This window comes from Ascaphus truei, chromosome 19 (genome assembly GCF_040206685.1).
Source record: "Ascaphus truei isolate aAscTru1 chromosome 19, aAscTru1.hap1, whole genome shotgun sequence".
NCBI lineage: Eukaryota > Metazoa > Chordata > Amphibia > Anura > Ascaphidae > Ascaphus > Ascaphus truei.
This window is the reverse complement of record NC_134501.1, coordinates 36,235,917-36,250,462: the sequence shown is the minus strand read 5'-3', so window position 1 is coordinate 36,250,462 and position 14,546 is coordinate 36,235,917. Positions and strand designations below refer to the sequence as shown.

General features: G+C 45.9%; 1 protein-coding gene across 1 annotated transcript in view; it reads right to left on the bottom strand.

Moving 5' to 3' along the window:
* Positions 1 to 2,832: 2,832 nt before the first annotated feature.
* The window catches only part of NOD2 (nucleotide binding oligomerization domain containing 2), a 155,087-nt gene continuing 143,373 nt past the window's right edge, over positions 2,833 to 14,546 (bottom strand). Inside the window, exon 12 of the mRNA XM_075577144.1 lies at positions 2,833 to 11,001. Coding sequence (XP_075433259.1) covers positions 10,926 to 11,001 — 76 coding nt within the window. The 3' untranslated portion in view covers positions 2,833 to 10,925. The remainder of the gene's footprint in view (positions 11,002 to 14,546) is intronic.

Below are 14,546 nucleotides of genomic sequence, written 5' to 3'. Positions count from 1 at the left end.
ATTGGAGGAGAGAAACTGAGTCAGGCGGTTATACACAAGTCACACAAGTAGCTTGGAGACAAAGGGGAGAAGAGAGATAGGGTGATAGTTAGAGGGAGAGGATGAGTCAAGTGAGTGTTTATTTAGAATGGGAGTGACAAGTGCATGTTTGAAAGAAGATGGGAATGTGCCAGAGATGAGAGAGAAGTTAAAAAGGTGTTAGGTTGGGGCATAGTGTGCCAAAGAGGATTCAGAGGAGATGTGAAGGAATAGGATCAAGGTGGCAGGATGTAGGCCGAGATGATGAGAGGAGCATGGAGACCTCATCCTCGATCACAGGGGAAAATGAGCTGAGAGTGGATTTAGGTGTCCGAGGGGAGATAGACGTTGCATGTGAAGCATTACATGAAGAGATATCATGTCTTATTGACTTAATCTTGTCTGTGTAGTAGGTGGCGAGGTCTTGGCCGTTAGGGTGGAGGGGGGGGGAGTGGGTAGGTTGGGTGGGGAAGGGCGCTAAAGGTGGCAAATAGGCATTGAATGTTAGAGGGCAAAGTTTGTATGAGTGAACAGAAGTACTGTAGGTTTGCTTGGCAAGGGAGAGGGCAGTGTTGTAGGAGGGGAGCATACATTTATAGTGAAGGAAGTCTGCTTTTGAACGGGATTTCCTCCAGACACCTTATGAGTGGGTGAGCACTTTTGGAGATAGCGGGTGGAAGGTGTGTGCTACGGTTGTAGTTTGAATTTTCGGGGGCGACGTGTGGTGGCGGGAGCAGTCTTGTCTTAATGAGCGTATGCTGTTATATAGAGGGGTTGCTAGGTTGAGACAGGAAAGGTTAGAGATGGCAGAGAGAAGAGATTGTAGAGATGTTGAAAATTGGAGGTGTGGAGTATGCTGGTTTCTGTGGAAGTAGGTTTTGTGGAAGGTGCATAGGGTAGAGTGCGTTTAAAGGTTAGGAGGTGATGATCATAGAAAGGAAAGGGCATGATAGAGGGATTAAAGACAGAGCAGAAGCGGGAGTAAACCAGGTCAAGGGAGTGGCCATTGCAGTGAGTAGGACCGCTCCAATGTATGCACAAAGGGCATCATCATGATAATAATAAATGTACCCATGTCGTTGGTAATTTGATTAGCTGTGTTGCAGTGCGCTTTGGCAGTGAAGGGGCTAGGAATTACTGTTGAATTCAGAACGGTTGTCGTTGGATGAGCAACGTAAGGACAACTCATCATTCATTTTCTCGCTGTTTCTGACAAAATACACACATTCTGCATACAAATGTATACAACGTGTTGGGGATGAAAAGGCATTCACGTTAGACAGAGCGATTCCTTTCCGGAGATGTGCCCGCATTCTCTGTCCTTGTCTTACCGAGCAAGTATAAGACTCCTCGTTATCATGTGAATGCTCATGAAGAGTCGTACAGGCTAATCCAGCGCTCTTCAATTGGCGACCTCCCTGATGTGTGGCCCTCGGGCTCTCTGCTCCTGCTAGTTTCATACTAGTTGCTCACACAGCCAAGTGCAGTTTTTCACACTGAAACTAAAGGAGCACCCTGGGGACCGCCTGCTTCCCGAGATACTCTCTCCGTAGGGGGCACCGGTATGTCTTTCCTGTTTAAATGTCACAGTGCCGGTTGGAAAACGCAGGGGATGATGCCACGGCTTCCTATTGGCCCACACGACGCAGGAACTTTAAAGGAGTAATTTAGCAGTTAGCCCCAAATATCCCGGTCCGGGCTGCTACCGCCACGCCGCCGGGGGTAAGTATCTAGGGACGCATAGGGTCTCCGGAGCTGAAATTAATGTGGTTCAGCTCCAGGGACCCCCGGCTTCAAATATATATATATAAACACACAGTATATATATATATATATATATTTTATTATTTTTTTAAACGCTCCCTAGGAGCGCCTCTTTAAGGTAATGTAAATATATATTGTACAGCTGCTATAAATACTTGCACAATGTTGACATACACATTTTTAGGTCATTAAATGTATTGTATTGTATTGTATGTCTTTATTTATATAGCGCCATTAGTGTACATAGCGCTTCACAGTAGTAATACATGTGGTAATCAAATAAATAACACATTTTTAGGTCATTAAATGTATATAAATTAACATTACAAAAAGCCCTTCTCCTAAATATTTTCTGATATGCCCTTAGGAGAACTAGTTGAGCCTTTATCTAGTTTATTGTCCATACATTGCTGTACTAGAGCATAGATTTCCTTGTAATATTACCATGTAATCTTCTATACGTTAGTCTTTAGACAAGAGCCACCAACAGGTCAGGTTTTCTGGATATCACTACTTCAGCACAGGTGGCTCAGTCTTTGACTGCTCCACCTGTGGTGAAGCAGGGGTATCCTGAAAACCTGCCCTGTTGGTAGCTCTTGAGGATAGGCGTTGGCCACCCCTGTACACTGTAAAGTTATGGTGAGTGACAAAAAGTCCCAAATCTCACAGCGATGCAAGTTAAAATAATGACAGAGATCCCACAAATATGTCTGCATAACTTGTTCCCCAAATGGTCCCCAAACCGGCCTCATTCGCCCCATTGGTTAAACTGCAAACAAGGATTCTGGGTAGTGACACGCAAATGAACACGCTGGGCATGTCATTTTTAGCTTCCTATCCATTTTCGACATGGATTACCTCTATTTTCGCCTGCTGCATAACACATATGGATAACGAGCTATAATTGACACACTCAGAAAGCTCATTTGCATATCATTACCCAGAATCCTTGTCTGCAATGCGTCTCATGGTGTAGAAAGAACCCACTCTCCCTCTGGCAGAGAAAGGGTTACAGATGGTGTAAATATTAAACACAAAAAGAAGAGCAGCAATCGTAATTTGTTCTTTAATAACAAAACCCATTTTCCCCCCAAAAAATAAAACATTTATAAATAATAATAGCAGGTTCTTGTATAGCGCTGCTAATTGTACGCAGCGCTTTACAGAGACATTTTGCAGGCACAGGTCCCTGCCCTGCAGAGCTTACAATCTATGTTTTTGGTGCCCGAGGCACAGGGAGATAAAGTGACTTGCCCAAGGTCACAAGGAGCCGACACCGGGAATTGAACCAGGTTCCCCTGCAGCAATCTCAGTGTCAGTCAGTGTCTTTACTCACTGAGCCGCTCCTTCTCCATGTATACTTTAAAACATATTACAAAATGTTATATAACCTCAGTTTCCGTTTCTGAATTCCTATATACATGAAGCAAAATGTATGAACTCCACGCAGACTGCTGAAAGCCACTGTTTTGTTTTTTAAGGTCTGTGCCAACTGTAAAAGTAAAGTATACAGTACTGTATGATGAATTTCACTGAAGTTCCTTGAGTTTCAGGTAAGAATATGGAAGTTTATTGCTCCATAAAACCTCTCCTCCATATAACCTCTCCCTATAACTCCCCCTATTCCTCCATATAACCTCTCCCTATAACTCCCCCTATTCCTCCATATAACCTCTCCCTATAACTCCCCCTATTCCTCCATATAACCTCTCCCTATAACTCCTCCATATAACCTCTCCCTATAACTCCCCCTATTCCTCCATATAACCTCTCCCTATATCTCCCCCTATTCCTCCATATAACCTCTCCCTATATCTCCCCCCATTCCTCCATATAACCTCTCCCTATAACTCCCCCTATTCCTCCATATAACCTCTCCCTATAACTCCCCCTATTCCTCCATATAACCTCTCCCTATAACTCCCCCTATTCCTCCATATAACCTCTCCCTATAACTCCCCCTATTCCTCCATATAACTCCTCCCTATTACTCCTCCATATAACCTCTCCCTATAACTCCCCCTATTCCTCCATATAACCTCTCCCTATAACTCCTCCATATAACCTCTCCCTATAACTCCCCCTATTACCCCATATAACTCCTCCTATTCCTCCATATAACCGCTCCCTATAACTCCTCCTATTCCTCCATGTAACCGCTCCCTATAACTCCTCATATTCCTCCATATAACCGCTCCCTATAACTCCTCCTATTACCCCATATAAACGCTCCCTATAACTCCTCCTATTCCTCCATGTAACCGCTCCCTATAACTCCTCCTATTCCTCCATATAACCTCTCCCTATAACTCCCCCTATTCCTCCATATAACCTCTCCCTATAACTCCTCATATTCCTCCATATAACCTCTCCCTATAACTCCTCCTATTCCTCCATATAACTGCTCCCTATAACTCCTCCTATTACCCCATATAAACGCTCCCTATAACTCCTCCTATTTCTCCATGTAACCGCTCCCTATAACTCCTCCTATTCCTCCATATAACCTCTCCCTATAACTCCCCCTATTCCTCCATATACCCGCTCCCTATAACTCCCCCTATTTCTCCATATAACCGCTCCCTATAACTCCCCCTATTCCTCCATATAACCGCTCCCTATAACTCCCCCTATTCCTCCATATAACCTCTCCCTATAACTCCTCATATTCCTCCATATAACCTCTCCCTATAACTCCCCCTATTCCTCCATATAACCTCTCCCTATAACTCCCCCTATTCCTCCATATAACCGCTCCCTATAACTCCCCCTATTCCTCCATATAACCTCTCCCTATAACTCCCCCTATTCCTCCATATAACCCCTCCCTATAACTCCTCCAGGATGGGCTGCAGGTGAGCTCCTGCAGGAGAGCCAGGATGGCCTTAGACCCAGGGGTTGGTGGCTGTGAGTTGGAGATGGAAGTAGGAGAGGCCGCAGGCTGCAGCAGTGGTGTAGGCCTTGGTGAGGCTGAATGCAAGGTACAGGAGAGTTTGGAGAGAAAGGAAGGGGCAGAACAGAATCTGCTTAAAAAAGAAGAGAAACAAGCTTTATTGAAGAAGTATAACAGGAAGGTAGAAGAATTGGAAATAGAAAATATTAAATTAAAGAGATGTCGTGGTCGTGAGGTAGACACGCGCAAGAAGCAAATAAATCATCTGCATGTTGAATTAACCCGGTTGGAGGTTGAGATTGCTAAAATAACAGGGGTTCCAGTCAGACAGAAACATTCCCTTTTAAAAACTATTGAAATGCTAACCCACAGTGCTGAACAGGGTGCTGAGCAAAGTGCCAAGCAGGGTGCAGAGCGGGGCACAGAGCAAAATGCTGAGCAGGGTGCAGAGCAAAGTGCAGAACAAGGCGCAGATTCATATTGTGGAAACGGAAGCCAAAACCCCATTAAATGCTCACAAGAAAAGATAATTTTGGTGACGCCTACAAGAAGTGGGAGAGAAACTAGATCCCAGAAAAAGTCTGCAAAGTCTAAAGATAAAACAGAGAACTTATCCCAGGAAAATTCTGATTCAGATCCTGACAGTTTAATTCCACCAACTGCCAAGAAAACCCCAAAGGGTAAAGTTGCAAAAAAAAAGAAAGCAAAGGACCGGAAGCTAAAGGTTTCCACAGGAGAAGGTAACAGCCCTGTAATTAAGGTCCAAAGACTTCAGGGAAGGGGACTCACCTCAGGGTGTATAAGACTGTGAGCAAGGATCTGTTCCAGAGCTTCCAGCATCCCAGGGGTTAATAGCAGAAGCAGCAGAAGATCTGATTAAAAGACCATTGCATGCAAAGAAAGCAGCAGACACCTGTGATGTGGGGTTATCTCAGACTCCCACGCTGGGAGAAGTTAAAGAAATTACAAAGAAATCTGGAGAGCAGCAAAGCATGAACCTAGAAACTCTGAGAGGAGATCAGCTGGAAATGGAGTTTGTGCCTGAGAGCAGTGAGCCAGAGAACCCATGCTCACCTGGACTTACAGAACCACACCCATGCTTATTAGCTGGTCCTGGGATTCAGAACTCTGAGAGAGGAGAACAGCAGGTGGTAATTAGCTGCAATTGAGACTGCATTAACCCTGTAGTGCCTGGGAGTGAAGTTAAGGTTGTAGAGACTGAAAGTGCTGCTCCTATCCAAACAGTTCCTGATAGAGTGGCCCAATCAGAAGATGGGGTAAAGCAAAGTAATGGCATTAAGGCAACCCCAGTTCACACAGCACCCCCTTCAGCCTGGAGTGGGAGATCCTTTGTGAGCGCTGTGACCAGAAATGCACAACCTTTAAAAAGGAGGAACGTGGTAAAGTTGAGATATAAGGGTGCAGAGGAGATGAAGCCTGATAGGATTTTTGTAGGAAAACATCTATTGAAAGAATCTTTGGGCTTCAGTGCAGATGACATTTACGCACTTATCCATGTTCCAGGTTCATGCGAATACGATGTCAGCTTTAAGAGACCTCAGGCTCTGGACTACTTTTGGACAAAATATGAGAGTCTTAAAAATTCAGAATTATGGAAGTCCTTTGCAGCTATTCCTGTGTCCAAACCGGAAACAAAGTCGGTGACAATTCTCTTCAGACACGAATCAGTCCCAATATCAGATATTCTAATATGGCTTGGCAGAGAATGCGAAGTACTGGCTCCACCTACAAGAATTATGGACTCAGAAGAAATTTGGGTTGGAGATTGCGATAAATTTGGACATTCATACACGAATTGTGCAGAAGCCTGGCATAATATTTCAAAAGTATGGGAGCAGGAAGTGGACTTCGAAGACAATGAAGCACTTTATGACCAGGCCCTGAAAGTTGCAGACAGAATATGTCTGGATCCGCCTGCAGATCGGGTTGGTCTGGTTCAGCCTAGGGATGGTGCTTGCTTAGATCCTCCTGGGGACGAAGCTTGTCCTGGACCACCTGTGGATGCAGTTTGCCCAAATACTCTTACAGAAAAAACAATTATTGTGAGTGTAAACAAGGCCCAGGAAATGTCAGAAGACCCCTTAGAAGGAACCTCCCCAAATCTACTCCCAGCAGGGGAACAATCTGGGGAATCAGATGATCCTACTTTGATGGAAACCCAAGTGAGGGAAAATAATAATAAAGAAAAAGAAAGTGAGCAGCTTTGGGCACAGGGAAAAAAGAAAAGGAAGAAGAGCATGGTGAAAAAACTTGGAGGGACCCTTCGACGTCCTGCAGGTCCCGCTGGTAAAGTTCCTCAAGTAGCTATGAAAAACCGTTTTTCTGTTCTCAGAAAGGATTGGGGGTCAAGAGCTGAGGACTCCGACGATGTAGAGGAACTTTCCTTATCTGAAGAGGAACATACTATGGATGTTTCCAGAGAGACAGACTCGGACTTGATCCCACCTTCAGTGACCGTCAAGAGGTTTGGGTCATTGGGGGATAATGTGGGGAAAAAGAAAAAGTAATACCGTGTGGTTGTTTTTGTTTTTTTGGGGGGGGGGGGGGCTTAAAATGTTTGTTCATTAATCCTTTAAAGGTAGCAGCTATTAATGCTATAGTTAAGGCTTTTATTTAGTTTCAATTAAAATGTGTATAAAAGGAATGTGAATTTGCTGTTGAGGAGTAAGGTGGAACAAATGCTGAGTTAATATTGATATAATATACGTGTGTACATAATGAGCAGTTTTTTTTGTTTGAAATGTTTTTCTATGGAATGTAATGTTGGAATTTTTTTTCAATAAAAAGAGTTCCTCCTATTCCTCCATATACCCCCTCCCTATAACTCCTCCAGGATGGGCTGCAGGTGAGCTCCTGCAGGGGAGCCAGGATGGCCTTAGACCCAGGGGTTGGTGGCTGTGAGTTGGAGATGGAAGTAGGAGAGGCCGCAGGCTGCAGCAGTGGTGTAGGCCTTGGTGAGGCTGAATGCAAGGTACAGGAGAGTTTGGAGAGAAAGGAAGGGGCAGAACAGAATCTGCTTAAAAAAGAAGCGAAACGAGCTTTATTGAAGAAGTATAACAGGAAGGTAGAAGAATTGGAAATAGAAAATATTAAATTAAAGAGATGTCGTGGTCGTGAGGTAGACACGCGCAAGAAGCAAATAAATCATCTGCATGTTGAATTAACCCGGTTGGAGGTTGAGATTGCTAAAATAACAGGAGTTCCAGTCAAACAGAAACGTTCCCTTTTAAAAACTATTGAAAAGCTAACCCACAGTGCTGAACAGGGTGCAGAGCAAAGTGCCAAGCAGGGTGCAGAGCGGGGCGCAGAGCAAAATGCTGAGCAGGGTGCAGAGCAAAGTGCAGAACAAGGCGCAGATTCAGATTGTGGAAACGGAAGCCAAAACCCCATTAAATGCTCACAAGAAAAGATAAGTTTGGTGACGCCTACAAGAAGTGGGAGAGAAACTAGATCCCAGAACAAGTCTGCAATGTCTAAAGATAAAACAGAGAACTTATCCCAGGAAAATTCTGATTCAGATCCTGACAGTTTAATTCCACCAACTGCCAAGAAAACCCCAAAGGGTAAAGTTGCAAATAAAAAGAAAGCAAAGGACCGGAAGCTAAAGGTTTCCACAGGAGAAGGTAACAGCCCTGTAATAGGGTCCAAAGACTTCAGGGAAGGGGACTCACCTCAGGGTGTATCAGACTGTGAGCAAGGATCTGTTCTAGAGCTTCCAGCATCCCAGGGGTTAATAGCAGAAGCGGTAGAAGATCTGATTAAAAGACCATTGCATGCAAAGAAAGCAGCAGACACCTGTGATGTTGGGTTATCTCAGACTCCCACGCTGGGAGAAGTTAAAGAAATTACAAAGAAATCTGGAGAGCAGCAAAGCAAGAACCTAGAAACTCTGAGAGGAGATCAGCTGGAAATGGAGTTTGTGCCTGAGAGCAGTGAGCCAGAGAACCCATGTAGAGATTGAAAGTGCTGCTTCTATCCAAACAGTTCCTGATAGAGTGGCCCAATCAGAAGATGGGGTAAAGCAAAGTAATGGCATCAAGGTAACCCCAGTTCACACAGCACCCCCTTCAGCCTGGAGTGGGAGATCCTTTGTGAGCGCTGTGACCAGAAATGCACAACCTTTAAAAAGGAGGAACGTGGTAAAATTGAGATATAAGGGTGCAGAGGAAATGAAGCCCGATAGGATTTTTGTAGGAAAACATCTATTGAAAGAATCTTTGGGCTTCAGTGCAGATGACATTTATGTCCTTATCCATGTTCCAGGTTCATACACGAATTGCGCAGAAGCCTGGCATAATATTTCAAAAGTATGGGAGCAGGAAGTGGACTTCGAAGACAATGAAGCACTTTATGACCGGGCCCTGAAAGTTGCAGACAGAATATGTCTGGATCCGCCTGCAGATCGGGTTGGTCTGGTTCAGCCTAGGGATGGTGCTTGCTTAGATCCTCCTGGGGACGGAGCTTGTCATGGACCACCTGTGGATGCAGTTTGCCCAGAAACACTTACAGAAAAAACAATTATTGTGAGTGTAAACAAGGCCCAGGAAATGTCAGAAGACCCCTTAGAAGGAACCTCCCCAAATCTACTCCCAGCAGGGGAACAATCTGGGGAATCAGATGATCCTACTTTGATGGAAACCCAAGTGAGGGAAAATAATAATAAAGAAAAAGAAAGTGAGCAGCTTTGGGCACAGGGAAAAAAGAAAAGGAAGAAGAGCATGGTGAAAAAACTTGGAGGGACTCTTCGACGTCCTGCAGGTCCCGCTGGTAAAGTTCCTCAGGTAGCTATGAAAAACCGTTTTTCTGCTCTCAGAAAGGATTGGGGGTCAAAAGCTGAGGACTCTGACGATGTAGAGGAACTTTCCTTATCCGAAGAGGAACATACTATGGATGTTTCCAGAGAGACAGACTTGGACATGATCCCACCTTCAGTGACTGTCAAGAGGTTTGGGTCATTGGGGGATAATGTGGGGAAAAAGAAAAAGTAATACCGTGTGTTTTTTTGTTTTTTTGGGGGGGGGGCTTAATGTTTGTTCATTAATCCTTTAAAGGTAGCAGCTATTAATGTTATAGTTAAGGCTTTTATTTAGTTTCAATTAAAATGTGTATAAAAGGAATGTGAAGTTGCTGTTGAGGAGAAAGGTTGGCACACATGCTGAGTTAATATTGATATAATATAAGTTTGTACATAATGAGCAGTTTTTTTGTTTGAAATGTTTTTCTATGGAATGTAATGTTGGAAAAAAATTTCAATATAAAGAGTTCCTCCTATTCCTCCATGTAACCTCTCCCTATAACTCCTCCTATTCCTCCATATAACCTCTCCCTATAACTCCTCCTATTCCTCCATATAACCTCTCCCTATAACTCCCCCTATTCCTCCATGTAACCGCTCCCTATAACTCCCCCTATTCCTCCATATAACCTCTCCCTATAACTCCCCCTATTCCTCCATATAACCTCTCCCTATAATTCCCCCTATTCCTCCATATAACCTCTCCCTATAACTCCCCCTATTCCTCCATGTAACCGCTCCCTATAACTCCCCCTATTCCTCCATATAACCTCTCCCTATAACTCCTCCTATTCCACCATATAACCGCTCCCTATAACTCCCCCTATTCCTCCGTATAACCTCTCCCTATAACTCCCCCTATTCCTCCATATAACCTCTCACTATAACTCCCCCTATTCCTCCATATAACCTCTCCCTATAACTCCTCCATATAACTGCTCCGTATAATTCCCCCTATAGCTTCATATAATCACTCTTAACCTCTCCAGCCCCGTAGTGGTTAAGATCATGGGTTGCTGCAAAAGTGGCCGAGTAGTATAGGATGCCCCTTCTCTGTCTTGCTGCGAGTAGTATAGGATGCCCCTTCTCAGTCTTGCTGCGAGTAGTATAGGATGCCCCTTCTCTGTCTTGCTGCGAGTAGTATAGGATGCCCCTTCTCTGTCTTGCTGCGAGTAGTATAGGATGCCCCTTCTCTGTCTTGCTGCGAGTAGTATAGGATGCCCCTTCTCTGTCTTGCTGCGAGTAGTATAGGATGCCCCTTCTCTGTCTTGCTGCGAGTAGTATAGGATGCCCCTTCTCTGTCTTGCTGCGAGTAGTATAGGATGCCCCTTCTCTGTCTTGCTGCGAGTAGGATAGGATGCCCCTTCTCTGTCTTGCTGCGAGTAGTATAGGATGCCCCTTCTCTGTCTTGCCGCGAGTTTTGTGGCTAATTGATCAGTTTAAGGACAGGCGGCAATCCATCTGGCTAAGTTTCTGCGTCTCTTCTGACGTGAGATTGTTTCCTCTCAGCCTAGGGAGGGAAAATACAGGAATGGTTAGAGGTGATATAATAACGTACCAGTATCCCCTTCATCACAAGGGGCCTTTGACTTGTCAGTATTGAGCTATAATAAGTTGCATGTTTTTATTATGTCAAAGGATCATCATATATTATATATTGTGGAAAGTTGTCTGTATGTTCGCTAGACATTTGGACACCTCCACATTTTGCATGATGGTTCCTGAGATCAAGGAGCAGGCTTTTTGTCTATGGATACAGTTGGATGCCATTTTGAATTAAGATGGCGGACTGAACCTTTCAAAACTGCTCTGGTTTTAACCAAATTTGGCTGGATTGTAAGTATGAATTTAGAAAAAATCCATGTTTTGCACGTTGCTCAGCTTGATGTTGGATCATCCAGAGTATACTATAGCTGCAAATACTCAGACAAAGCCAAGTCTGACTAACTCAATCTAATCTAATCGTCGTTTACTATTGTGCAGAAATGTGGATTTCTCGGTTCCCTTTTTTAAAAAAAAATCAGTCCTAGTCTCTGCAGCTTTCATTCCTCAGGCTGCGCTTATAGTGCCGGCAACAGCGACTCGACGTCGCGTCAAAACAAATGCATTGCCGCCGTCGCGTGCGCTTACAGTAAGCACGGCGCGATGGAGCGATGGCTTCGTCGTGACCGCTGGAAGTCATCTCAATTTGATTTTTCCAGCGACCGTAGCCTGACGTCGCCGGCACTATAAGCGCAGCCGTACGCGCTCTCGCCACCTTCTGAAGGCTAAACCAGAGACTTTTTGTACTTACATTTTTTACATTTATTTATTTTACTTATATATTTATTTCTCTTATTTTCAGCGGCGGCATCTCCCCCTGCAAGGTCCAGTCAGAACGGCTCCTTGGTGTCAAATGGCGTGCGATGCCATGGCAACCTGACATCATGTGATGTCGTGGCGCCACGCGGTGTCAAGTTGTCATGACAACAGGGTGCCTTATGGCGCCGAGGTGTCACGCGACGCACCGTTATCATGGCAACGCGGCGCCATTTGACGTCGCGGAGCCATGCTGACATGATTTCCACAGGCAGATGCCACTGCCGAGATTTTTTCAGGTAAACCCGTAGCCGGAGATACGTGGCTGAAACCCGTGGTCTCCGAGTCAAACCCAGAATGGTGGCAACCCGGTTATGCATGAACCACCAACGAAAGCGGTGAGGATGGCTGATTAAAACGGCAAAACTCGGGTGAATTTGGAGAAAAAAAACAGCACATGATTAATCAATGCGAAAAAAATCTGTTGCCTTGAATGGGATTCTGTTACTGGGTGCAGTACTTTTGCCCCAACATAGCAGCACTTAAAGCAGCAGTGCGCACTGATAACCTTTGCTGTTCAGTTGATGCTCACTTACTTTAACAAATCCCTTCTTGCTCTTCCCAAAGCAGCTTTTATTTTCAAATGTGAAGCTCCGTTCGGGAGATATAAGCTTCTGAAATATTAGGTGTCTGGGAGGTTAAAATGGGGCTCTCCCCAGAGCCCGGTGCAGTCTCAAGGTTACCACGGTAACCCCTGAAGCTAGAGATTAAGACAACCATGTTTTTAGAGTGTCATCCGGGTACACAGGGCTTTATATTCCAGCTTCACGTTGCAAAGCCAGTATAACCAGCCTCACACTGATGAGACCCAAAAGGTGGAAAGGGCTGTCTGTGAGTAGGGTTACTGGCTCTGCACTTTAACCCAGGCTTTGCTGAAAAGCTGTGTAATGCGGCAGGCAGAATCTTACAGGGCTCCATGTTTAAATGGATTTGAAGCAAAAGGTGACAGTGTGCTCATTTGCATGTCATTACCCAGAATCCCTGGCTACAGTGGAAACGCTGTATGCTAAGAGATAATGGGGGAGTGCAGGGATGCAGACCTGTCTGAGACATGTGAATGTGCTCACACGTGCGGTTTTTATTTGCTGTATTTATGGCAGTGCGGGGAATATAATAATACACACGGGATAAGTGCATCAAAGCATAAATGTAACATGGGGAGAAAGGAGTCCCTGCCCCAAAGAGCTAGCACTCTAATTGGCAGGCAGGGAGATCAACAGAAACAGTAGGAGTACGCGTGAGGGCATTGGGGAGAGAAGGGGTGCGCAAAGTTTTTAACTTGCACCCCCCCTCCCCCCCGGCCTGCTTACCTCCCGGCTCGCACAAACCCCCCTCCTCCTCCTCGGCTCCGGCGTCAAATGACACGCTTACCATGGCGACGCGTCGTCGAAGATAAGGTAGGAGAAGCTGCAGATGCCGTGCGCTCTCGTCCCGGCATTTAATTTAAATGTCTTGGGATAGAGCGCGGGACCTCTGTAGTCGCCGCGCCGCCCCTCCCCTGGAAATTCTCCTGTCCCCCCTGGGGGGCACGCCCCCCACTTTGCGCACCCCTGGGTTAGAGCAGCAAGCCTTTTTTTGAGCAGGGTCACGCTTGAAGGATGTTTGAAGGCTTGGGGCACCCCTGTTCTTCAGACCTTGTCTCCTCGGTTACACTCACACACCCACCCTCCTTTTCACAAGCAACCACCCAACACCCTCACCCACCCTCCTCTTATGCACTCCACATTCACCCTCACACATCATACTCACCCTTTTACTCAACACACACTCCACACTTCCACCCCCATCACACAGCAATCACCCTCATTCTAATCATCAATACCACGTTTACCCTTCTTCTCATACTTAGGCCACATACCTTCCCTCACCCCACAAGAAGCACTAGCCTTCCACACCCTCCCCCCACACACACACAAAGCTACAATACCCCCCCCCCCATACCCACACACACACACAAACAAAACCACACACCCAAAGCTACCATACCCCCACACACACAAAGTCGCTACCACACCCCCCAACACACAAACACACAAAGCCATCACACTCTCCCCTCACACACATCATACTTATGGAGCCAGAGCAACTGATGCAAAACAATATAATGCAGTAGAATAGGTGCTAAGCCTTGTTCAATGTGTGTGCCCCCCTAGCCATGCAGCCTGTGGGGAAACTCACATGTTAGCAGAAGGCTAACAAGCCTCTTTCACAGCACATTTTTAGGCTAGGTCCCCGTGGTGACAGCGGCACGTGCGGTGCACACCAATCACTCACCGCAATAGTGGCAGGCCCCCGTGTCTTCGTACGTGTTGGCTCACACAGTGCGGTGGCGCTCCAGCCAGCAGGGGATACAACACGATTGTGTTGCCTTGCGCTGGGAGCCAATACGAGGGCAGAAAGGTCGGACAAATGGGAGTGCAGCTACTGTTGACCAATGGCCGTGCCCCCCATCATGGCCACGCCCCGCACCTCCCATCGCTCCCTACAGACCGCAGATCATGGTTTTAAGCTGTGGACGAGCCGCAAGGACGCCAGGCGCGCGTGCTGCAGCCTCCACCGGGGATTTAGCCTTAAGCTGCAGGACACAGAAAAGCAGCTATTGGATAACCAATGAAAAGAATGCTCCACACCCTGTAATAGGAACATGTGCCGCCTGGACACTGCGTGAGAGCAGTGATTACGCACAGTTTGTCACCT